The sequence below is a fragment of the Xenopus tropicalis genome, chromosome 6 (assembly GCF_000004195.4).
Source record: "Xenopus tropicalis strain Nigerian chromosome 6, UCB_Xtro_10.0, whole genome shotgun sequence".
In the NCBI taxonomy this organism is placed as follows: domain Eukaryota; kingdom Metazoa; phylum Chordata; class Amphibia; order Anura; family Pipidae; genus Xenopus; species Xenopus tropicalis.
Window position 1 is genome coordinate 27967469 of NC_030682.2, and position 26758 is coordinate 27994226.

The following is a 26758-nucleotide window of genomic DNA, read 5'->3' on the forward strand; positions in this document are numbered from 1 at the left end:
TATGCACCAAAGAATCTGTTAAAACTGCCCCCGCATCATCCATCAGCCTTAGCAGAATGAAATATCTAGCTTACAGAAAGAGAAGTGTCAGTGGAACACTGCCTATAGTCCAGAATACTTAATTCATTACCGGGCTGAGAGATGGCCTATTAGAAATAAATAGCTTTACAATGATACCTGGTAATATTTCACTTACACATTAGAGATTGAAAAATCCTAACTCTTGTCTTGTGTTAAAGGAAAATTGCAGTTTAATGGCTGCAACTCGGTCCAGTATGGAAAAGTATATTCTATAAAGCTTATAAAGATGTTTGTAAGCCTTTGCATGCCTTTTCATTATTGCTGGATAATAATTACTCACTGGATTTCTGTTCAAGGCTATTGCAAACAATATTGCAAAAAAATTATCAGTACAGGTATAGGACCCATTATCCAGAATGCTCGGGACCAAGGGTATTCCGGATAAGGGGTCTTTCCGTAATTTGGATCTCAATACCTTAAGTCTACTAAAAAATCAATAAAACATTAATTAAACCCAATAGGATTGTTTTGCATCCAATAAGGATTATTTATATCTTAGTTGGAATCAATTACAAGGTACTGTTTTATTTCTACATAGAAAAAGGAAATCAGTTTTAAAATTCTGAATTATTTGATTAAAATGGAGTCTATGGGAGACGGGCATTCCGTAATTCGGAGCTTTCTGGATAACGGGTTTCCGGATAAGGGGTCCGATACCTGTAGTACTGAAAGGATAAATATATTCATAACACCCAAGAGCCATGAATATCATGAAAATTATATCCTTATAAACAGTGCTTAATGCGGTGGTGGCAGGAGAGGTAGGTAATAAGCGGTAAGTGGTGGGACGAGGGCCCAGACTAAGGGTGGGCAGACAGAAGAGGTATGTGACTAGTGCCCAACCATCGCTGTGCCCAAGGCAAGTGCCCCTTCTGCCTATTAGAAACGTTGGCCCTGCCTTTTACCAGATCAGGATTGGTTCATTTGTGGCCCTGAACTTTTCAAGTCTGGGAATGAGCACTAAGCTTGTCCTAAGACATTCCAGATTTACTGATACTAAAGATATAACGTGACGCTGGTTTAATTAGAATTAAACCCTGCTACTTTTGTGAAACACAAAAATATTTCCTTACCCGAGCTGGGTCCATTGTTTCCTCTGCACAGTTGCTCACATATATTGTAGCCTTTGTCCAGTTGCTTGTGGATGGGCCTGAAATCTCCCCTACTAGCTGCAATGCCGCATACCCTAACGGCCTCCTGAATATGGAAAGTTTGGAAGTGTGGCGTAGCTGGTACCAAAACTGTATCTGTTGAAATAATTTTACATTGTTTTATCAATGCTTAATAAATACATGCTAGAAAACCTTTTATTTAAGTTTATATTGGACCAAACTGTAAACAAAGTACACTAGCTGCTGTAGAGGAATGGTTAATGTTAGTGTTATTGGGCACATTCAAGTCTTGGACTGTTAAATAACTGGCTGGTACCAATGAACCTGTCAGCTCCGGATGGTTTTGCAGTCACGATGGATTTGTGCTATTTTAGTTACCAATAAGTACAACGTACTGTCCAGTTATTATAGAGAAAAAATACATTTGTATAAAATGAGGAAATGCTTGTTTAAATAGGACTCAATGGGAAATGGCACTGCTGTAGTTTAGAGCCTTCTGAATAATGGGTCTCCAGATAATAGATTTCATGCCTGTACAAGCTTTACAGAACTATTACCTACTATGTTTTCCTAATGACCTGATGCAGTAGTACAGAGCCACTACTGTGGATTATAAAATAAGTGCAATACATACGGAATGTGTGCCTGCCTTATCGATAATTGTAAATTTAACTCATCTAAAGGAAATGCTTAGGCTATTGAAAAACGACATGGTATATTCAGATATCCCACACATTACTGCCTGAATGTTAAAGGCAATGCAATTTGCAATAAAGATGTTTGGCTTTGGCGAAATGGATTCCAAGAGCTTTACTTTAGCCTGAAAAATTACATTTTGCCGGATCCTGCTCTTACAGGAATATAAACAGGAACATATTTTAAGAGCAAAGAGGAGCACTTTAGAGTTTTCTCTTCACAACCAGCCGGCACATTGTTCACATTGTTCAGCGTGTGGGCGGACATTGTACAGTACTTTAGCATATCCCTGTAAGTGTAAGCAGCCTTGAGAAAACAATTCAGTCTGTTTATACAAACATTGTAAAACAGATTGTGCTAGTAGGAAACACTGAAAAATAAAATGCCTTTCCATACTTGCATAATACAAAGTATATAGCAAATCTAAAGCCAGCCATACATGCATCGATATTATCGTACAAAACCTTGTTTTTTTTCTTTTTGTAACTTATAGTTTTTTATTTTTGCTTTTTACATTATACATTCTTTGGATAGTATAATCTGACAATACAAAATGTAAGTATCATGACTTTGTTTGTCCAGCCTGTGCTGAAAGATAAGTGATAGGTATTGTTAAAAGAAAGGAAAAATGAAAAGAACATATAAAACTAAGAATCAAACTATTGGATGCACAATAAAAGTGTGTAGATAAGTAAGCAAGAGGTAGGGGAAGAGGAGAATCAGCTCACTAATTATCATGGAGGTCTGGCTGCTACGAAGCCTCGTTTTGTACAATTTTCGGTGCGTGTATGGGGGCTCAACGAGTTGACCGATATCGTAAAGGCTGCGGATATCGGTCGTCTCGTCGACTGGGCGGGTTAAAAGATTTTTAATTTTAAGCAAAATATACGTGTAGGGCTGAATCGGCAGGTGGAGGTAGAATTCCTATTGTTTGTACCTCCATATGTGACAATTCAGCCCTAAACGTAAACAGGGGAAGTGAACGATCAATGGCCGCAGGAAAGATCGTAATTTCTGTGTGTATGGCCACCTTATGCTATTCAGTTACAGTTAACAAAGTCACATATTGTCTATAAAAGATTTCTCTCGTACAGCTCATGATATGCAGTATCTCGTACAGGTCGTACAAATTTCTACCTGCTGATTGGTTGATATGGGTTACTGTTCCTGGGCAAACTTAGCGTCTTTTATTTCATAAACCCTATAGGGAAGACTTGATAGGAAAAGAGATAAGAAAATAGAAAACAAGCCCAAGATTACGAGAAACAGAGGGAACTCCAGTGCATTGGAAAGAGATGAGGGCATGTAATCACACAAAGTGATACTTTTATTGAGCAGACTGGTGAATGTTACCTACTTTTTGGTTAATGTGGGTAACCCTCTTGTGTGGGCTGACAATAAACACTTTTCAAAGCAGAATTCAGGGATACAAAATGGAAAAGTATAATATTGGCATTACTTGGAAAGAACTGTTTCTAAATTGCTTATACAAAGGGCTGATCTACTAACTTTCAAAAATTCATTTTTTAAATTTGCACCTTTTCCCCTTGTTGACCCTAGGTTTGTTGAATCGATTATTATTCCTATCACTTTTCCTCCACACAAAGATATATTCTGTCTCCAGCAAGTCTTTCTCATGGACATCATTATACCGGCACAAAAAAGGGGCAATTGAAGAAACAAAAAAGCTTTTATAGAATGCCGGAAAACTTGCTTCACATCTTTCTGAATATTTTTAAACCAGCCAGCCACATTATGCACGCTTCTGTTGTTTCCACTGAAAAAATAAAAATTGGGCTTGCATTGGCTTAGAGCAGTTTGAATAAAGATATCAAGCAGTTGGTTGGTTGCTAGGGGTAACTAGACTCAGGTTAACATGGCACAAAGCTCTTTGTATTATTACTAGTAGTTGAATAGAAGATCACCTTGCTGTACCATATTATGTGGCCTTGCAATGAAGGTTTGTATCATCCAAGATCAAAGCAAAAAAAAAAAAAAGGGTTCAATGTAAGTAGATAATTAAAATACTGAGCAGAGCTATTAAAGGCACCATAAAGTGAATGGGCAAAGCTTAATTCTCTAGGTGTAAGCAAGTTTCACTGCAAAGAAGCAAATAAATATCTCCTCGCAGCCAAAGCTTTATTTTATTTTCCTTTCCATATAACACTATTATAACTAATATAACCATTGAACAGTTGCGACTGCTGAAGTGAAATATATTGCAAGATCTGTGTTACAAAATTATTTTTGGTTTCCATAAATAAAACATTCTAATGGAGATATAACTTTGTTTACAAGAGAACAGTTTAATTCTTTACCTTGCTGCTGCTGCTGCCAGCATTTTCTTTTGCTCGACAAAACTCAGTAACATAATGATAAACTTTTGTAGGAATGATTTGTTGCCTTGATCAAAATATGACTAAAAATTCTGAGGTAAGCTATTGGGCTTTATGTATATGGCAAATTCACCCAAACGGGTGTAAAGACCCATGGGTTTAATAGCCCCTATGGTTTTAAATCCCTACACTTTCTAGGCAGAAGTCCATGTAGCTAGTTTATCTAATTTATGTATCTGTATTAGTGGCCTATAGGTTTGTGACCATTTCCTGTTACACTTCAATTTAGTGCTTGGATAGGGGTGGCTCTTCCTGTTTGGCACTTATCTGTTGACTTGGGTGGATGTGTCAGGGAGCCTGAAGTCAACAAGGCCCAGTAAAGCTGTTCTGCCTTTGAGGGACAACCCTTCTAGAGTACAGGGTTAAGCCAGTTACAGGAAAACATCTGTTATAGTACGTTCTAGGAATGTGAGATAGTCAGGAATAGCTAGAAAGAGCAGCCTGTGCTCCAACAAGGATCAATAGCTGTAGGTAACTCTCCCCTAGGCTCTGCTGACCTAAGTGAAGGGACCGCCGTTCTGAAGAGGGAATCTGTATTTATTCTTCTTCTTCTTCCTCTTTCATTTCTACTGTAGATGATCTGGAACACATTCACCAGAAACCATAAAGGTGAACCCTAAATCTAGCAGGCCATCTACACAGGGTGTCACATTGCTGTCTCTGCTTATGATGGTGACTGATCACTCTTATTTCCACACTTCTTCTATTGGCTTTGTGAGTATAACCCTGTGGCGTTTTGACAATAAAGCGTTTAGCTACTTTTGTTTGCGTCCTCTACTTTTTTTTTTTTACACAACAGTAAGAGAGGTGCAGTTCCACAACACCCACACCTTCCTCCTCCACTTAGCCAAGGCCCATCTGCAGGAGAGAGTCATAATAATACTACTAGTGCAACTCATATCTCTCCCATTAATTGGAACTGGTCTAAAAGATGTTACCTGTGTTTTCAATACTTTCTACCATGTTAATCTGCTGCTACGGAATGGAACCTGCTTTTTGTGCCTGTAGTATTAAACTCGGCCTATTATGAATTCTAGCTCTATACAAACAAAACTCATTTAGAAGGATAGTTCCTACAGGTGATATTATCTCCATGAAAAAAATATATATATTGTGCTATGTTGGGGGCTGATTTATCACAGTGTCAAATACAGCTCTCTGTGTGATTACTCAGCCATGTAATAAACAATATTATCAGATTGTATCTTACGTAGAACCTTATCATCCAGGAGATCTGTCCTTTGGATTTAATTCAAGAATGTTATAAAGGGTGTAAGTGTCAGTTTTAAAATAATCTTAAATGATTTTAATTAATCCATTTAGGACTGAGAGGTTGTACAAGGACCGTAGATCCATATATTCTGCATGTTTGTTTATGAGTGAATGGAAAAAAATGTATATATATTTATATAGTAGATATAAAGAGAGTGAAAGTGGCCCTGTTGTGCATGGAAAAAACGCAAATACAGAACTTACAATAAACACTATATTACTTACTGAATTAGTTATCTGGAATCTTTGGCTTTTAACCATAATTTCTTCTGTTACCCTTTTTCAAGCCCAAAACTAGCTTTTCACTTTACTGACTTAGAGCATCAGTTACACTGAAACCACTGTCGCAGCTGGGTCTTTGCTTTAGTTTGTGGAGGAAGGGAGTGAAAGATGTTGCTGAACTACACTGAACACTGAACAAACAAGAGGTTTTTAACCATGAACGTCAGGTTTATTAAAGGAACAGTAACACCAAAAAATAAAAGTTTTTTAAAGTAATTAAAATATAATGTACTGTTGCTCTGCACTGGTAAAAGTTGTGTGTTTGCTACAGTAACACTACTATAGTTTATATAAACAAGCTGCTGTGTAGCCCCGGGGGCAGCCATTCAAGCTGGAAAAAAGGAGAAACGGCACAGGTTACATAGCAGATAACAGATAAGTTCTGTAGAATACAATAGAATACAATATCTGTTATCTCCTTTGTGCCTGTGCCTTTTCTCCTTTGAATGGCTGCCCCCATGGCTAAACAGCAGCTTTGTTTATATAAATTTCTGGGGCAAACACACCAGTTGTACCAGTGCAGGGCAGCAGTATATTTTATTCTTATTACTTTTATACACTTTCATTTTTTGGTGTTACTGTTCCTTTAAACACAAAAACAGTACTTCCTTGGTACAACAACAAATGAAGGAAAACATTAAGCAGTACAGCATACAGCATATTAACGGTTAATCTCACCATAGGTGTCGCTTCCAGAATAGTGGAATGTCCAATGGTGCTCCAAGGGATTAACTGAAGCCCTACCACACTAGAGTCCCTACTCTCATGGGCGTCCACAGAAAATTATCTGCGGGGGGTGGAGGGAAGTAAGTAAAAGTATTACAACTAATACTTCTACCACTTTTTGTTTTTGGCACATGTCTGAATGGTGTGCAAGTTAGGGCACATCACCAATACAGCGCTAACTAAGGCTAATGTCGATAGCATTGATGTGGTTCCCATGTAAAGTTTCCCCCTGCAGGCAACTTTGCGCCAAAGCCAAAGTAATGCATAGGCCTTTCCACCAGTGACTCCTGTTGTTGCCGATGGAAAGGCATTTTGGAGAAGTTAGTTGGCTGCGGTAGCAGAGATCTATCACTCCATGATTTGAGTCTTTCAGACTGATTCGGCAGCTTATCTGCCCATGAATGGGGACCCCTGATAGGCCTACCTGACTGATACTTGACTGAAAATTGGACAAGTGTCAATCAGGCAGGTTTGATTTTTCCATTAGTTAGGGGACCGCATTGGTGCATTAATGTGGTCCTTACTCAGACAGCTCCTATTGCCCTTGTTCCAAATGATCGGATTACTCCAGTATTGGCCACCTTAGGTAAGCATATTGGGGGAATGATCTGCTTGTTTGGTGACCTTACAGATCTTATAGTGTATGGCACCTTAATGCAGTCAGTGGCCAATACTGGAGTAATCTGATCCATAGCAATCTGCAGTAATCAGAACCCAAAAAGCCCCCATTTTTTGCACAGAAAAAAGAGCACCATACAGATGATCTCAATAGACTCCAGTTAGGTGCACCATTCCCCCATTTTTTGCACACTACATTCATTAACATAAATGACCACTAATATATATTTTAAAAAAACTGTGAACCATATGTTTAGAGTTTCCCAGCCATGAAGAATAAACATTGCCTGAAAGAGGTCTCTAATGAGAAATAGAAAAGCATTTGCTGCCTTTTTAAACCATGATGAATTATTTACAATAGCCCATGTTCATATCTTAGTATTGTAAGAATAAGGAAACCCCACTGCTTATTTAAATAGCTAAGCTCTGTACTGTCAGTGGGCCATCCATGCTGATGTAATGTGTTTGTTTTCACACTGCGCTTGGGCCAATTGAGATAGAGAAGATTTACTGTGCACAAATAGGGGGAATATATTGCTTTCCTTGTTGTCAGATAGCTGAGCAGTTCTCTTATGGCATATTTGTTGATTAAAGTTCTGGAAGTGTTTGGTAGATACATACATCTGAATTGTCTTTACTGAGCTACTAAAAACCCTTACATGAAAAACTGATTTGTGCCTAAAACTGGCTTAAGGCTAAACAGTGGGATATTGGAATTTAAGTTTGAGTTTCTGTGTGCAGGGAAGTCTCTCTATACCAACTTCTGCCAATATTCCAAAAGTTTTAACATAAAGCTTAACATTCAAGGGGACATTTACTTTTACATTTACATTAACTCCAGACACAAGCATAAGGGCACGAATGGGTGCAAACAAGGACAGGGATAACTTACACCCTCGGTGCTACACTAGCACATATAGCACTAGATTTCCAGTTGGCGCTAAATGCAAAGAGCAGCCAGTACCTGGATCGCACCCATTTTTTGCACCCTGCCCTGCACGTAGTAATTGGCCCCTTCTATCTGCCTCTTGCACATAAATGTAACTTGTGTTACGTCACTTCTCCTTCAACAGTTTTTCTGGAAGATAAAATGAGTGTACAGAGCGGAAGGAGGGAAACACAAAGCATGTGCTGAAGCTGCACTGTCAGCAACCCATTAAATGACTTGCTTATGGCACAGCACCCGTAGCACCCTCCCAAGCCAGGCTAGGTAAGTGGCGCCTTGCTACTGCTCTTCTTATCTCTTGAACGTTTTCTTTCATCAAAATACTCATAAAATAGGAGGAACCTTATCTGTGTTTGAATAGGGGTCTTCTTCTGACTAGGTAGGCTTGCAAACATTCATCCCTTCCGGTAACAGAACTGAAGACAAAGGCACAATGTAATACAAATCACAAAGTTCCTGCCAGGTATGGTCACCTAAAGCAGCCAATCAACAAGTAGGATTTATCTGTACCAACATATGATATATATATATAAACTTTTTTTTAATAGTAAGGGGGATCTGTCTTTGACTCTCTCATATTCTAACGTTGCTGAACATTTTTCTGTAACATTCATTAAAATCCTGAGCACTGCTCCTGATTTGTGGGGGTGAGTTGAAATATTAATGCCCCCCCCCTTGCAGGTTGCACCTTTAATAAAGAGCAGCCCTACTCACTGGAAGCCACTTGGTAGTACGGCTAGACTCATTTCGCAAAGAAGAGCGGTGAATTATACATCTAATGTTAGACAGCAGTTAAAGAGAGAAGCAGCACATAAAATGCATACCTTGCAGGCAGCTGCCATGCTTAGCGGTTTCACAAAAAAAGAACTTTCCAGCTGTGATGAAGACTTGTTTTCTTGCTTTGAAGGTGCACTAAAATACAGGAAATGTCCTAAATAGAAACAGATAATAAATTCATTTCAGTAAGTTAAGGATTTTTTTCTCCCTGCCATTTAAGGGCAAGTAAAAGTCCATTATTCCGAGCATCCTTCTTTGCATGCCATTCAACATAAGGATGTTTGGTTTGGCCCACAATAGGTAAAGCCAATGATTGCTATCACTGGGCTAGATGATCAGTTTCAACAAACAAACTTACTAAGGTTAATATAAAAACATTGTTAAACTGCTCAAGCACAGTTGCCAGTAGAAACCAATCACGTCTTTGCTTTTCTTTCCCAAGTTTGAGACAGTTCACAAAAAAACGCTGATTGGTTGCTACTGGCAATTATTATTACCCATGTGTGTAAGTCAGCCCCCAGGCTGATAAGTTACTGGAAGACAGTGTTAAGGCTCATTTATCAACACTGGACAAATTTGCCTGTGTGCAGTAACCCATAGCAACCAATCAGCGATTGGCTTTTTTTCAGGCAGAACAATAAATGCAACAATTTAATTAGTTGTCATAAGTTACTGTCCAATTACAAATTTGCCCAGTGTTGATAAATGACCCTCACTAAATGCAAAGAGAACAGTTCAGGTATAAAGTTGTAGAGACAAGAAATGGGAATGGGAAATAATTATTATTATGCCGGTGGCACACACATAAAATAAAATATTTTGGTCACTACACACTTAGTAGCTTTGCATATATTACAAATGATTAATTCATTTTCTTCCTCAGAGGGAAGAGATTTTCCATAAGTGAAGTAATTCTGACTACTTGTGCTAAATTGTGAGCTGCTTTTGCCTATTCATCTTAATTGCTGGCTTTCTGTCATTTCATATAAAACACTTAGGGGCTGATTTACTTACCCACGAACGGGTCGAATGGAGTCCGTTTGCGTTTTTTTCGTAATGATCGGTATTTTGCGTTTTTTTCGTATGTTTTGCGATTTTTTCGGATTCTTTACGAATTTTTCGTTACCAATACGATTTTTGCGTAAAAACGCGAGTTTTCCTATCCATTACGAAAGTTGCGTAAAAAGTTGCGCATTTTTCGTAGCGTTGAAACTTACGCGAAAAGTTGCGCATTTTTCGTAGTGTTAAGTTTTAACGCTACGAAAAATGCGCAACTTTTCGCGTAAGTTTTAACGCTACGAAAAATGCGCAACTTTTTACGCAACTTTCGTAATGGATACGAAAAACTCGCGTTTTTACGCAAAAATCGTATTGGTAACGAAAAATTCGTACAGAATCCGAAAAAATCGCAAAACATACGAAAAAGTCGCAAAATGTTCGTTTTCAAGTCGGAACTTTTCCAATTCGGGTCGGATTCGTGGGTTAGTAAATCAGCCCCTTAGGGGGGCATTTACTAACATTTAACTTCTTTTCTTCACAATTCATATTTTTTGCACCAAAATATGATTTTGTTGCAGAATAAAACGCAATTTTTACACGATTTACTATGTGACAAAACCACAACAAATCCAATATCTAAAATACGCCTGTTGAGATCACGTAGAAGGCAATGGCAGGTGTTCCTTTTATAGCTGGAATATCTTTCTTTGCTTCGTGGTTATAGAGGTTTTCTGGATTTTTTTTATGCTGACATTTGTGCGACAATACAAAAAAAGTAAAAAAAAAAACCAAACAAACAAATAAGACCTCTGTTAATGAGCTGACCTCATCGTAAAGCCTAACAAAAGCCACAGCTTAGGGAAGGGTTGTTTGTGCAGAGCTCAGCAGGAGGGAAATTAGTGAAAAATAACTAATTCTCTATTTCTGCTTTATTACAGCAAATACACAGAATACCTTTTCATTTTCAACACTATTTATTCCTATTAATTGTGCTGGTGTTGAGCAAAGGCATACAGTATATGGGTATCTGTTGCCCCTTTATGTGAGAGGAATTGGTAGCCATGCCTATACAGATGACTTAAGCACCCACTCCAGTCGGGCGTTTGCTCTTATCTGTCAGGCATCAGTAGAGGAGTCACACGTTTTTACCATTAGTCATTCTCTGAAGAAAACACATGTTAGATTTGAGCAGCTTTAGAGCCAGACACAGGATAATCATTTCAAGTCCATGGACACCTACCATGCTCACTTTTAGTTGTGTGGTCTTTATTAGGCAATGTTTCATCCTTTGTGTCTCTTCCCATGGTAATGTGCCAAGTCCAGCCATCTGCTGATAGTGGTTTCCAGTCACAGAAGCCTGACTCAAAGTCACATCTGCTAAAATTTCCTGAACATCAGAAACTGCGGTTTAGAATCTTTAGGATTAACATGTAATGATACAGCTTTTCTTCTTTGTTTGACTTTTTGTTTGTAAATATTTCAAATTTGGAGTATTTTATGATATGATACTATGAGACTATGATAGAAAAGTAACATACGTTTCAGTAAAGGTATGGGTTAATGGTGGTATTTCTAAGGTGCCATTGATAAGATCTCAGTCTACAAAAAACCCTAATGCTTGGAAATGTTGAATATATTACCTATCTGAGAAGATAAATGCTCATCGCCCATTATTTTAATTAAGTATATTATCTTATGAATATAAATGTGTTGCTATTTTATTACATATTTGCCATAAAATGTCAAGACAAGCATAAAATACATGAAACAATTGCTAAGGCTTTTAATGCAAAAGAAAAGAGCAATTACTTGAAATCAGCTTGTGAGGAGCATTTAGGCAACCTCTGCAGAAACCCAACCTCTAAAATATTTAACTATTATGGACTAACATTATCTCATGTGAGCAGACAGGGTTTAGGCCAATGACAAATGGTGCCATTTTGGGCATTTTGCCTGGTGGGTGCTTTTTATAAATAAAAATGCAGTGTTGGAATTATAAACATTAGCCCACCCCCATGATCCCTATGGGAATTATGTGAAAGCAAAACTATCTTCACATCTTGGGAAAGAACTCAAAAATGCACACAGGTGTTTTCATGTGATAAATCTCCACTGCTGTCTGTCCTGCCATTTGTACAGAAGGAAGCAATGGGGGCTAATTCAGCATTCTGGTGGCGCATTTTCGATGTGGAAAGATTCTTCAGTCCAGATCTTTTTACGTTAGGCTAGGAGATTCACTGTAGCTTAGTACTTGAATTATGAGTTCAATGCATGGTGCTATCAATACAGTATGTTCTGCCTGTGTTTGGGTGTGTTTTCTCTCTCTAATGTTATAGAAGAGCACAAAGTGTGCCAAGGCCTAGGTACCCCTATCAAGCAAGCAGATGTCCTACTGACCAATAAAAGCTGAATGATTACTATGGATAACAAGAGCCGTACCAAACAAATCCTCCAGTTTGTTCCCTACTACCCCTAGATGATATGCTGGGTATCTCAGTAACATAAATGAGAAAAATGCTGATCCATTCCAGACTTACTGCAACAAGCCGAATCCTCAGCACTTCCATCACAATTGATGGCACTGTTACAGAGTGTTCCGGCAACGCTGGGTGCTTCTGGGGAGTTGCTTCCCATCAAGGGCAAATCCATACAGCTAATAAGTCTGACATCATCCAGTGCAATGGATCCTCTTTGGCTTTGTATGATTCCTTCGAAAGCAAGCTTTAGATTGTTTCATAAGTAGCTTGTTAAAGTCAAATGCCATCATGGGAGAGATTTGAGTGATTACCTTATTAACCCAGAGATAGACAGAGATAGACAAGAAGATCATGTAGAATTCCAACTCTAGCACTCCCCGACAGCCCCTGCTGTTAGTCATGGTTTACCAAATCTGGAGTACTTGCCCTTCCCCATAATCAATTTATCATGCGTCTAATATCTACAAAATGCATTGTCAAAAAATGCAAATGAATACAGGACATTACAATACGGGATATTTTATGATATCTTGTGAATTAGGTGCACATACCTGTAGTTCCTTTATGTTTCCTGGTAGAGAAACTTTCTGTACAACCCAGATGCCTTGTGTTGATTCCCAGGTTTCAAACAGTGTTTCTTCCTTCTGTGTAAAAATATGAAAAAGCATAAAAGAACAACAATAAAACATGTACATTACACAGTATAGGTATCCACTCTATACCATACCAGGTACTGTACAAAGGATATTGTTGCACATATGAAAATGAATTCAGAGTGCGAGGGGAGGGTAAGAGAAGTAATTCCTTTTATTGCAGGGAGCTGTAAGACAACAGGAACAGTCTCTTAGTCCTGCACATGGAAACTGGTGCATCAGGTAAAAGTTCCTAAACATCTAAACATACACTTTTATACAAATACTTCAGTATACAAGTAACATAATATATTACTATGCTGGAAATCTAACATATCTTGCTGCATAAAGAATCTATAACCAGCATTAACTACTGTGCAACATGTGCACTGATTCAGCAGGTGTAACTGTCTGGCTGCTGCATCTCACTGCAGGCTGTCTGTGCTGGAGACAGTGTAAAATTGGTTTGCAGTGTCATATAAACTATATTAGATAACTTGGTAAAACTTTAGAATGAGGATTACTACCTGTAAGACAACAGGAACAGTCTCTTAGTCCTGCACATGGAAACTGGTGCATCAGGTAAAAGTTCCTACCTTAGCTGTGCACTTTGGTTCCCCCTGCAGTAGCAGAGCAGGAAGTGTTCCTGGGAAATATAGTCTTATGGGAAACAAGATGTAATTAAGTGCTGAACTTGTTAAAAAGCACAAATTTTTATTAGGGTGGTGCATAATCATCTTATACCTCTTACACTCTCCCCCACGAAATTTATGTCGTCCCGACATATGCAAAATCGATATTACCACCATTTTTATGGTTCTATTTGGGTCTTACAATATATCTTAGGAGCCTTGGGTTTGTATCATGTAATATTGACACTTGAGGAAACATCCTCCTTGTGACAGTTGCTCCATTATATATTTTGTCACAAGTGTACATTAGGTCCATTGCGCGCTGTGGTACCCAATGAAGTTTACTTGCAGTTTAATGCAAGGGGTAGCCCTTTAACACACATCTGTGAAAACAATAATAATTTGACCCAATGATGATGAAGTCTAGGGAGCACATATGTATTATCTCCTTGTTTCCTTTGTGTATGGTGGAATACTTACAATAGCCCTAAATATCATCTCCACCAACACCATATTAAATTCGGCCTACTTAATCTTACCTAGCATCATCAACATAAATAATACCATGTCAAGAAAGAACACATTTCAAATGCATATTAAGTAGTGCATTATAAACATTCTTATCTGTTCACATAACATTCTTCAGTTGTATAAACACAAGTTTTCTGTTACCACTGTCTTGAGTCCTTTGAAAAGTAACAGGGTGAAAGATACCACATTGGTGTGACTTGTGTCAACTTTTCACAGTTTATACTCTGTACTTTGGTATCTCTGAGCACAGTACTTGGTTGACCTAATGTGTCATAAGTCAAAGTCTTTGGCTGTCTCCTGGTTCTACTTGGTTGTATCCTACGTACAGGTATTGAGTTACAAGAGTCCTCAGATTCATCTTCAGTTTCCGTAGCTTCAGTAGTCTCAAGTACTTCTTCAGGATTTATTAACTCTTCTTGCTGAGCATTTTCATCTAAAACAGCATCTGTTGGATTTTCGGAATCACAGGGATAGAATTCCTGTGCGTCTGGGTTTAACTTTACTGTATCTTCAGGTGGGTGGTCATCCTGAGTTAGAGGAATCAGTGATCTCCATTGGTCTTGTTCTTCTTCTGATTCACTGTCTGAGTCTTGGTCTGGTCTTTGTACAGGCTTTTTCAGAACATTATGATTTCCTGTTTTGATTGGGCATGTCTTTGATGCTACTACATTATCTGGCTCTGTTGGTAGAAAGTCACAGGGTAGTAACAAATTTCTGTGTAGAATTCTTGTTCTACCTTTTCCCGTTTCTGGTTTAACTTCATAAACTGGACTGTCATCATGTTTTCTTTTGGTTACTACATACTGTATATTGCATCTTCCCAGTATGATCTTAGTTTTCCAGGACCTCCTTTTTCAGTGAGATTTCTCACTAACACTCTACTACCTGGTGTTAACTCAACTCCATGAATTTTCCTGTCATAATAGTCTTTACCTCGATCTGCTCCTTTACTTGCAGTTTTTGAAGCAAGTAGATAGGCCTCATTCAATCTATTTGTCCATGTTTTTACATACTCTGGATATTTGTCATATTTTTCTGTTGCTGGGGTGTCGAACATATGATCAACTGGTAGTCTGGGTGATCTCCCAAAGAGAAGGAAAAAGGGTGAATATCCCATAGCTTCACTTCTTGTGCAGTTGTAAGCATGAACTACTTTTGCTAGTGAGCTTTTCCAATCCTTCTTTGATTCTGTTGAAAGAGTACGAAGCATTGACAGAAGTGTTCGGTTGAACCTTTCAACTTGTCCATTTCCCTCTGGATGGTATGGGGTTGTGTGAGAATTTTGGATGTGGCAATATTCTCCTAAAGCTGCAAAGAGCTGGTTCTCAAATTCTCTACCCATGTCATGGTGAATCTTAGTAGGAAATCCAAATTTCAGTACAAAGTCATTGAATATTTTGTCTGCAGCGGTCCTTGCTGACTTGTTTTTGGTTGCATAAGCCTGAGCAAACCTGGTGAAATGGTCTATAACAACTAAAATATACTCAAAGCCACCTTTACAAGTTTCCAGATGCAGAAAGTCAATTGAGATCATCTCAAATGGGTATGTTGTAAAATTGTTGTTCAATGCTGCTCTGGTTGGCTTGTTTGGACGCTTGTCTTTCAAACAACGACACTGGTGAGTAATATAGTGTTCAATATCACGTTGCATGTGTGGCCAATAAAATCTGTCTCTTGCCAAATCAACAGTTCTTTCCACTCCTAGGTGTCCCATTTCCTCATGTAGCTCTTTATACACTAAGTTATGGTATATTACAGGCAATACTAATTGAGATCCTGAAGGGGTTTTTCTCCTCAATATTTCTTCTGAATCAAGATATAGTTTGTGCCATTGTCTCATAAGTGCAGAAAGTTCATGAGATTCTTCTTTTCTCTGATGTCTTGTTGGGAATCTGTTCTCCTTTTTATGCTGCCATACTTTTCCAATTACTGGATCCTCCTTTTGTGCCTTTCTTATGGCTTCTTTGGAAAATTTTGCAATTGTTGGAACAGAACACAAATCAACTGTGGCTGTTGCGTTACTTATTGTCAGTGGACACAACCATGGCATTCTTTCTTCTTGCTGCACTTGAACACCTTGAGCTATACTGCTGATGACTTTGGGGTCAACTTCCTTGCAGAATTGTTCCTTATACTGTTCAGGAGTTAATGGCATGCGGGAGAGTACATCAGCATCAGTGTTTGTTTTACCTGGTCGATATCTGATGGTAAAGTTGAAATCAGCAAGTTCTGCTACCCATCTATGGCCTGTTGCATTAAGTTTTGCTGTGGTCAGGATGTAAGTTAGCGGATTGTTGTCTGTGTACACCAGAAAAGATGGACAGTAATAAAGATAGTCTCTGAATCTCTCGCATATTGACCATTTCAATGCTAGGAATTCGAGTTTTCCTGAGTGCATATGGTAATTCTTCTCCGCTGGTGTTAGAGTTCTTGAGCCATAAGCAATGACCCTTAATTTGCCATCTTGTTCTTGGTAGAGAACAGCACCTAGTCCCTCTTGTGATGCGTCACAGTGAAGTACAAATGTTTTGGAGAAGTCTGGATAACCCATTACTGGTGGATGAGTCAGAACTTCAATCAGCTGGTTTAACACTTGCTGGTGCTGATCTGTCCATATTATGGGATGATGGGAAGGTAACTGGCCATTTTGTTTTAACTTAGGTCGAGTTTGTTTCCCTGACTTCTTCACAGGTCTGGAACTGGATGTAGGTACTGAGTCTGCTGATAACAAGTCATATAGCAGTCTTGCGATTCTGGAGAAATCTTTAATATAGGGGCGATAATATGAAATAAACCCCAGTATTTTCCTCCTTGTAATGGCTCTTCAAGATGATTTTCAGTTGCCCAAGGGTTAATTCGCTTTTCATTTCAAGCATGCCTCTCAGACTTAGGCCTGGGCTTATAGCTTTTACTACAGCCTCTACAATTTCAGATTCTGTGTAGCCCCTTTGCAGTCCAGTGTCAATCTGATGAATTAGGTTAGTATAAGACAGTTTCTCTTTCTGCCCTCTTTCACCAATCTGGCCACTAATTTTAAAGTCTTTCCGTATGGCAACTTCTGGTAACTTACTGAAAAGGGAATTTTTGGCAGCTGTAGGGCCTTGGTTGCTACTAGTACACTTTACTTTCTCACTAAGTGCTCCTATCTCCTGTTCAATTAACCTAGCTGCTTCCTGAAAATTACTTTGCAAAGTATGGTACTTGCCCTTTAAATTTTCAAGCTGTTGCTGTTCAGCTTGGAGGTCACTATTTCTGTCACTGTGAGGTTCAGCTGACAAACCTTTCTCCAAATTCAAAATGAATTGCTTGGTTTGCATTAGGAAGGACTTTGCATTATCCTCTTCCTCTGTTTCAACCACAGTGTCTAGTATATTGTTAATCAGCCCCATAAAATGGCGGCGAGACTTCCCTTTTGCCATGCTCTCTTCTGTCACTTTAACAAACTGGCATGTCTCAATCAGGTCCTCCACTGCCATCTCAATTAACAATCGGCTGATTTCATTTTGTACTCTTTCTAGCTCCATTTTGTGGTTTAAACACTGAACGCACCACACGGGCATATACTATCATAAAGCAGCTGATGTCTCACTTGTTGCTTAGTTTCCCTTGCAAAGCACACACTCTCTTGACAGTAGGATTTTACTTCTAGACTGAGTGAATTTTCTCTCTATGATGCAGCACATTTTTCACCCAGTCCCTGTTCGGGCGCCATTTTTGTTGCACATATGAAAATGAATTCAGAGTGCGAGGGGAGGGTAAGAGAAGTAATTCCTTTTATTGCAGGGAGCTGTAAGACAACAGGAACAGTCTCTTAGTCCTGCACATGGAAACTGGTGCATCAGGTAAAAGTTCCTAAACATCTAAACATACACTTTTATACAAATACTTCAGTATACAAGTAACATAATATATTACTATGCTGGAAATCTAACATATCTTGCTGCATAAAGAATCTATAACCAGCATTAACTACTGTGCAACATGTGCACTGATTCAGCAGGTGTAACTGTCTGGCTGCTGCATCTCACTGCAGGCTGTCTGTGCTGGAGACAGTGTAAAATTGGTTTGCAGTGTCATATAAACTATATTAGATAACTTGGTAAAACTTTAGAATGAGGATTACTACCTGTAAGACAACAGGAACAGTCTCTTAGTCCTGCACATGGAAACTGGTGCATCAGGTAAAAGTTCCTACCTTAGCTGTGCACTTTGGTTCCCCCTGCAGTAGCAGAGCAGGAAGTGTTCCTGGGAAATATAGTCTTATGGGAAACAAGATGTAATTAAGTGCTGAACTTGTTTAAAAGCACAATTTTTTATTAGGGTGGTGCATAATCATCTTATACCTCTTACAATATGGTTCAGATTTAATTTGTTCCCTTAATTGCAGGTGTATTAGCTTTGTATAATGCTATTTTGCCCTTCAAATACAATTTCTTACATTGGACCCATTTGTATCTAGGGTTGCCACCTTCGGAGTGTAGAAAACCCAGACAGGAGGTGGGGCAGTGATGTAAGGTGGAACTGGTAACCTCAGGGGTGTGGTCAATGACATCAGGGGTGGGGTTATTACATGGCGATCGGTGATTGGTCGATTGCCAAACCAGTCTAATCTAATTCTGCCCTGTTTCCTTAATTTCAAAAACCGGACAGGGATTTTTAATCCGGATTTTGTACCCAGTCCTGCACTTCAAAAATGACCCCATATATTTCTTTCTTGCTCCAAAAATATTGAGTCAGGGTATTGTGACATAATGCACAAATGTGCCCAGGACCCTAGCAACCTATCATATTTCCAAACACCTGACTGTAAATACTACCTGCCTTTATATTACTATGGGTTATTGCATCAGTAGCAAACTCTGCACTTCTTGTCAAACTATTCTTAACATTTCTTCAGTAAATTCAAATAGATTTAAAAAATATGGAATTGAGGACTCGTAAAGGCTGATTCAATATCTTCCCTATTTATCAATATGTTTGTGACTAAGTGACAACACTGAGCATCACCCATCTAGGACATTGCTCCTTAGTCCAGACTGCATGGGGTTGGGGGGAGAAAGTATTTGGACAGTTCTTTAAATTAATAAAATTATTAAATATCAAATGGCAGATATGTTTATTAATCAGAACCACTTTCATTCAGACATGCCCTAAAATTCAAGGACAAGTGGCAGCAATGGGGCAAACGTGGATAAAGCTACTGTCTGTGATGTTAAAATCTTACTCTAATTGACCCTCTGGCTAGAATTTGGGTAACAGCAGTTACCCCCCCCCAACTCCATCTCATCTTACCCTACTAATCAGCTTGGGCCCCATCCAGTGCCAGTTTGGAACCCTTAGTAGTAATGAGCGAATCTGAGCCATTTCGCGTTGTTGAAAAATTCACAAAACAAGTTTATTGTGCAAATTTTTTGTTGCACGCATCTTTTTTTGTTGCATGTGACCGCGCCTATTTTTGATGCGACCGCGTCTATTTGGGTGCAACCGAGCCTAATTTTTTTTACGCACCCTATTTTGACGTGGCCTTGACTTTTCTTTACGTGCCCGTGACTTTTTTACGCGCCGTGACATTTTTTTATGCCCCCATGACTTTTTTTACACGACCATGACTTTTTCACAGCGAATTTTCATTGAAGTTTTGTGAAACAATTCACCAATGGCGGAATGTGGAAATTCGCTGCAAATCCATGCCTGCAGAAAAAAATCGCTCATCACTAACCCTTAGTTCTAGAGTATGATACTAGAATGTGGTCACAGAGCTTGAAGGAAATTTGTGTTACTTTGCAGTTTATCTCTTTAGAAAAATGTCTGAATAGGAATTTCATTACTTTATCAACAACAAAAAAGCCAAAATGCCTTTACGTGATTCTTTTCTATGAACTAATAATCTGATTTTCTTTCAAAGCAGATAAGGGTCCATCTGGGCACCATGAAGACAGTTCAGAGTTTGCTAATTGAATCTTACCCCATCACTGTACAGCAGGAGTCTAAAGCCATTGTCTTCCTCTGTCATGTAGCTGAATTGGAATTGGCAGGACCTGCCACTGATGCGGCTCACAGAGCTCTCAAGAAATGCGCTTCTGTTCAGGGTATTGTTACTTCCTTCAACAAATATGAAGCGGCCTGTGAATGGAGACAGCGCTCACTTTACTAGGGAGCAGAAATAAGGCAAGTGACTAGGCAAACATTTCCGCATTCCTCTGGTTATTTAGGTACTTTCTATTACCTGGCCTTCCGATTACTTTTATCATACCTGTAAATTGAAAACTGAAGAACCCATTAGGCTTTAATGTGATTTATTTGCCTATTACAGAAATAGCTTTTGTAAGACATACTACTATACTAGATTTTTTGTTAAAACTGAAAGGATACAAATAGACTCATTTATGTTTATTTTGTGGCTGACAGACAATAATTGTCTTTTGGCCAAAAGGAAAAAAGAAATCTGCTTGATTTTTACTGTCTGTTAACTCTAAATTAGTAAATGCTATCGAACTACAGGTTGGGATCTGTTACTCAGAAACCTAAAGAAAATTTTAATTCAAATTTTAAAAAGTACCTCCTTTTTCTCTGTAATAATAAAACAGTAACTTGTACTTGATCCCAACTAAGATATAATTACCCCTTATTGGGGGCAGAACAGCCCTATTGGGTTTATTTAATGGTTAAATGATTCCCTTTTCTCTGTAATAATAAAACAGTACCTGTACTTGATCCCAACTAAGGTATAATTACCCCTTATTGGGGGCAGAACAGCCCTATTGGGTTTATTTAATGGTTAAATGATTCTCTTTTCTCTGTAATAATAAAACAGTACCTGTACTTGATCCCAACTAAGATATAATTACCCCTTATTGGGGGCAGAACAGTCCTATTGGGTTTATTTAATGATTAAATGATTCCCTTTTCTCTGTAATAATAAAACAGTACCTGTACTTGATCCCAACTAAGGTATAATTACCCCTTACTGGAGGCAAAACAATCCTTTTGGATTTATTTAATGTTTTTATTTTATTCAGTTTACCATCATTTCTATTTCCAAGTCATTTCCATGGCGGCATTTACCATCATGGGTTAATGGTGACCCAAAGGGCAGGATAAACCCATGTTGGTAAATTGCTTCCATGGTTGATTTGGGGAAAACGGTGCATATTATGTCATTCTGTGATTGGCTAAAGGTATTTTGGAAACCAGATGTCCCATATAAGAGGTGAGAAACTTAAACATGAAAAGAGAAACAAAATTTCTATACTGTATAAACTTAATATCATCTACAGAATTGGCTGAGCAAATGTTTTTCCTTGATGCAAAATTTGTGTTTTACCCATGCATTTCACTGAAAGCAAATCTTTTCGTGCTAGAGAAAATGTGGAAAAAAAACTTCCATGGACTTCAATGCGAGAAAAAAGCGCGCATGCCCATTGGCTGATTTGGTTTGAGAATAAACTGAGAGAACAAAAACCCTTTGATTTCAATGAATTTGGCAAAATGTTGGCAAAATGTCTCTATTTTGCAATCTTTTCAGTGAAGTGGAACAGGTCAGTTTCGCTCATCACTACTAGCAATAGTTTATATTATGTTAAGTGACCTAAAGAATTAAAGAATCTCGCCCAACTGGAATATATATATCAGTAAATATTGCCCTTTTACATCTTTTCCCTTGGGCCACCATTTAGTGATGGGCTGTGTGCTCCCTCAGAGATCAGCTGACAGGAAATAATGCAGCGCTAACAGGAAAAAGTGTGGGAGCAAAAGGCAGAACTTTGTCCATTAATTGTGGGATGTAACTGAATAAGTATATGTGCCTTGGTTTGTTTGTTGGCACCCTGAACGATATGATCCCAGAGGGCGGGCCTTAGTACTTAAAATGGCAATTTTCAATTTAGGATTACTCCCCAAAATGTGTATTTTTATTAAAAAAGGGTGTATTTAGATGAAGCAGGGCTTTACATAAGAGCTTGTTTATGCATTTTTATAGAGACCTACATTGTTTAGGGGTGTAGTTTTCCTTTAATAACTAGTGTTGCTTTACACCTTCCCATACAAAAATTATGCTTCTATGGAAACTTTGTTTTTGTTGAGATTAGAAATAAAGCAACTTAAAGGAAAGCTATACCCCTGAACAATATAGGTATCTATAAAAATATAAGGGCCGCCCCATGTGATCATATTCATGGTGCACACAAACAAGCCAAGGCACACATACATGCTAGGCCACACCAGCCAATTAATGGACAGAGTTCTGCCTTTTGCTCCCACACTACTTCCTGTTACAGTTAGAGCTGCATTATTTCCTGTCAGCTGATCTCTGAGGGAGCACACAGCCCATCACTAAATGGTGGCTCAAGGGAAAAGATGTAAAAGCACAATATTTATTGATGTTTGTGAAGATTCTCGGGGCGTCAGGATTTGAAATCCGGCGCTGCTCTCAGGTATATTATTACCTTTTTTTCTCTGTCCTGCTGTCCTGATATTATTCATTCATGATCCATTAGAGCACAGTATATATTATCTTCAGTTATAATTGTTATCATTAATGCTTTGTGTTTAATATTGGTCATTTTATGTGGTCTACAAAACCACAAACAGACATAAAAGCTGGATATGCTCACAATAGGATTGTACTCTTACTGAAGGCGAAAAAGGAGTTCCATTTTGAGGGAACTTGTTTGTAGCTTTTGCCAATACCCATAACTGTGGAAGGAAGATACGCCAATGCATTCAGTGTCCCTGTCTATTAAACAGATATTTTAACATTATCCATGGCTTGGTTCTCTTCTAGCAGCAGAGATGTCAAATTAGTAACACTGCTACTGCCGTATATAGATAGAGACCCTGTCAGGGAAACCGCACATTGATGGTGATTTACTCTCAGCAGCTGAGGGCAGAACAGTTCTAATACATAATTCTCTATCTGATATCCCCTGATAAAGCATAACTTTAATGCTGAATTCTTGATTTCATGTAGCGCGTGGCATGTGTCAGGCAAGATTCACCTTTTCTTGTATGTTGGCATCAGAGCTAGAAAGCAAAAAGCTAAAACTGCTGACAGATAGAGATGTAGCGAACTGTTCGCCGGCGAACTAATTCGCGCGAACATCGGGTGTTCGCGTTCGCGCAAATTCGCGGACTTTTGGCGATGTTCGCCATTTTGGGTTCGCCGCGGGTTTTTTTGGCGGTTTTTTTTTGGCGTTATTTTTTGGCGTTTTTTTTTTTTTCCTTTCGTTATTTTTTGGCGTTTTTTTTTTGGCGTTTTTTTTTTTTTTCTTTCGTTATTTTTTGGCGGTTTTTTTGGCGGTTTTTTTTTTGGCGGTTTTTTTACGAAGTATTTTTCAGAGAAATTTTTGCTTGATCCCCCTCCTGCATGCCACTGTCCAGGTCGTGGCACCCTTTAAACAACTTTAAAATCAGTTTTCTGGCCAGAAATGGCTTTTCTAGGTTTTAAAATTCGCCTTCCCATTGAAGTCTATGGGGTTCGCAAAGTTCGCGAATATTCGCGAGTTTTGCCGAAAGTCCGCGAACGGGTCCGCGAACATTTTTGGCGATGTTCGCTACATCCCTACTGACAGACTGGTATCTATTGTATCTAAAAATGCATCTCCTTTTTAGAAAACCATGGAATTAAATACAGTTGTTATGAAAAAAGTTACTGTGGTGTTAACAATTGTAATATTATATGTTATATGTCATCAATAGGCGTTTTTTTCTTGCTTACATTATTTTCCACAAAAATGTACGTATACAGGTATGGGACCTTTTATCCGGATTGCTTGGGACCTGGGGTTTCCCGGATAAGTGATCTTTCCGTAATTTGGATCTCCATAACTTAAGTCTGCTAAAAATAATTCAAATATTGAATAAACCCAATAGGACTGTTTTGCCCCAATAAGGGGTAATTATATCTTAGTTGGGATCAAGTACAGGTACTGTTTTATTATTACAGAGAAAAGGGAATCATTTAACCATTAAATAAACCCAATAGGGCTGTTCTGCCCCCAATAAGGGGTAATTATATCTTAGTTGGGATCAAGTACAGGTACTGTTTTATTATTACAGAGAAAAGGGAATCATTTAACCATTAAATAAACCCAATAGGGCTGTTCTGCCCCCAATAAGGGGTAATTATATCTTAGTTGGGATCAAGTACAGGTACTGTTTTATTATTACAGAGAAAAAAATTAGAATTACAGTATTTGCTTATAATGGAGTCTATGGGAGATGGCCTTTCCATAATTTGGAACTTTCTGGATAATGGGTTTCTGGATAAGGGATCCCGTATACCTGTATTTTTATTTATATAGTGCTAATTTTATAAGGGTTACTTTTATATCAATCCATAATTATTATTTAAAAGTTTTATCCTGGAACAGGTATAATGTATAAAAATATGATTTTTTTTTCGAGTTTAAGGTACAGGTATGGGATCCCTTATCCGGAAACCTGTTATCCAGAAAGCTCCGTATTATGGAAAGGCCATCTCCCATAGACTCCATTATAAGCAAATAATTTTAATTTTATAAAATGATTTCCTTTTTCTCTATAATTATAAAACAGTACTTTGCACTTGATCCTAACTAAGATTTTTAAGTTATGGAGACCAAAATATGGAAAGATCCCTTATCCAGAAAACCCCAGGTCCCGAGCATTCTGGATAACAGGTCCCATACCTGTATTTTTAAAACTTGAAAATTTTTAGTTTAAACAGACGATCATCTCCACGACAGGAAATGCTCCAGCAGCCATTTTAAGAGCATTGGCACTCATTCTTGGAAAACAAGAATTTCAACAAGTTTCACTTGAAACTGGGTGAAACAGAAAACAGTGAGCGGATTAACTTCTCCTTAAACCTGGCTGAAATAGACAACAACGAGGGGATTAACATCTCCTTGAAAATGTGGCAAGGACAGGCTGTCGCTGACTATTCTATTCCTTTCCTATTCTAAGCCTCCATAGGACTCAATGGTTCTTGACAGATCAAACCTTCCAGTTTTTTTTTTTTAACAAAAAAAGTTAACTAAACTCTAATAAATCACAAATTATGGGAGTTATTTTCAGAAAAACTCAAATTTTGCGGGGAACAATAAATAAAAAATCGAGTTCTGCCGAAAAACCCATCGCCATTGCTGAATTGTTTTGCGAAACTTCCGTGAAAATTCGGCGCAGAAAAATTTGTTGCGCAGAATATTTTTTGGTCGCACGTCAAATTGGGTGCGGTCGCATCAGATTGTGCGCAGTCGCGTCAAAAAAAGGGCACAGTAGCGTAAAAAAAGGCGTGGTCGCGTCAAAAAGCGCGGGCGACACAAAAATAGACGTGGGCGACAAAAAAATCGCGCTACAAATGCGTTTCGCTAATTTTTCGCTGTTTTGCAAATTTTCTTGCCGTTCAGAGAATTTTATGGCAAAGCAAAACGTGACAGATTCGCTCATCACTATCTAGAACTACAAATAAAATACGACTTTATCTCAAAATTGCTTAGCAAATGTGCCCCCTAATGTCTTTTGTGGTGGCATTTAGGAGAATAATCCAAATGGCTTTCTTATATTAATATTTATGGGTGAGAGATAATTTGTAGAAAAAGAAAGAACCAAAAGGAAAAGAAAAGCCATTGATTATCTTGTGGTATTTTCGTAGAAGTTAAACTTTAAAATCACAGTATAATGGGGTGATTACCATTTTAGAAATGCTTACTGGTTGTTTTATGCTGCAACCACTTTACTTGGCCATTTATTTCATGCAGGGCATGTCTTTCCGGAGACCATTGCAATGATTCTAAATGTAAATTTGTTTTAAATGTTATTTCTTCCAGTAAGTGTTTTACTGTGGTTATTTATGTGTGCTTGGTAGTCTAAATACATTTCAATAAACTCATCAGCCATTTATAAGTCAATTCAAGAGTTTGTTTTTTTTAGCTAAAAACAAGTACGAGTACACTTATTTTAATCAGCAGACCTAGAGATGTTATAATTGCAGATTTTCGTTCTTACGAAAATTTAGAGTTTACAAAACTCTAATTTTTTGAGTTGAAAGTATTGTTCAAACTCGAAAAATTCAAGTTGAAATGCATGTTTATTTCAATGAATCCTCTTTTTTTCCCAAACAGGAATTGCTCCAGCAGCCATTTTAGGAGCATTGGCATTGGCTCATTCTTGGAAAACAATAACGTGTTTAAGTTTGGGTGAAACTGAAAACAATGAGGGGATTAACTTCCCCTTGAAAATGTGTCAAGGACAGGCTGTTACTGACTATTCTATTCCTCGAATATTCTAAGCCTCCATAGGACTCAACAGATCAAACCCGTCAAATATTTTGTTACAAAAAAAAGTTAAAGTGGACCTGTCACCATTAGACCATCAGACATAGACAAAGCTGTATAATAAAAGTCCTTTTCAAATTAAACATGAAACCCAAACTCATTTTTTTATTAATGCGTCCAAACCCATTATAAAAATCCCAGCTGTCAATCATATATTGCCTGCCCCGCCTCTATGCCTTAGGCAGACTCTTACTTTCATTTTCAATTCAGAACTTCTTAGATGTTGCTGCCCTCCTCACATTCCCCCTCCCTCCTCACCATGTAATT

At 38.2% G+C, this 26758-nt stretch overlaps 1 protein-coding gene across 1 annotated transcript in view; it reads right to left on the reverse strand.

The window, feature by feature from the left end:
* Positions 1-26758, reverse strand: part of malrd1 (MAM and LDL receptor class A domain containing 1) — a 229223-nt gene that overhangs the window by 164535 nt on the left and 37930 nt on the right. Inside the window, 6 exon segments of the mRNA NM_001310114.1 lie at positions 1155-1328; positions 8954-9060; positions 11146-11292; positions 12443-12626; positions 12934-13026; positions 20143-20300. Coding sequence (NP_001297043.1) covers positions 1155-1328; positions 8954-9060; positions 11146-11292; positions 12443-12626; positions 12934-13026; positions 20143-20300 — 863 coding nt within the window.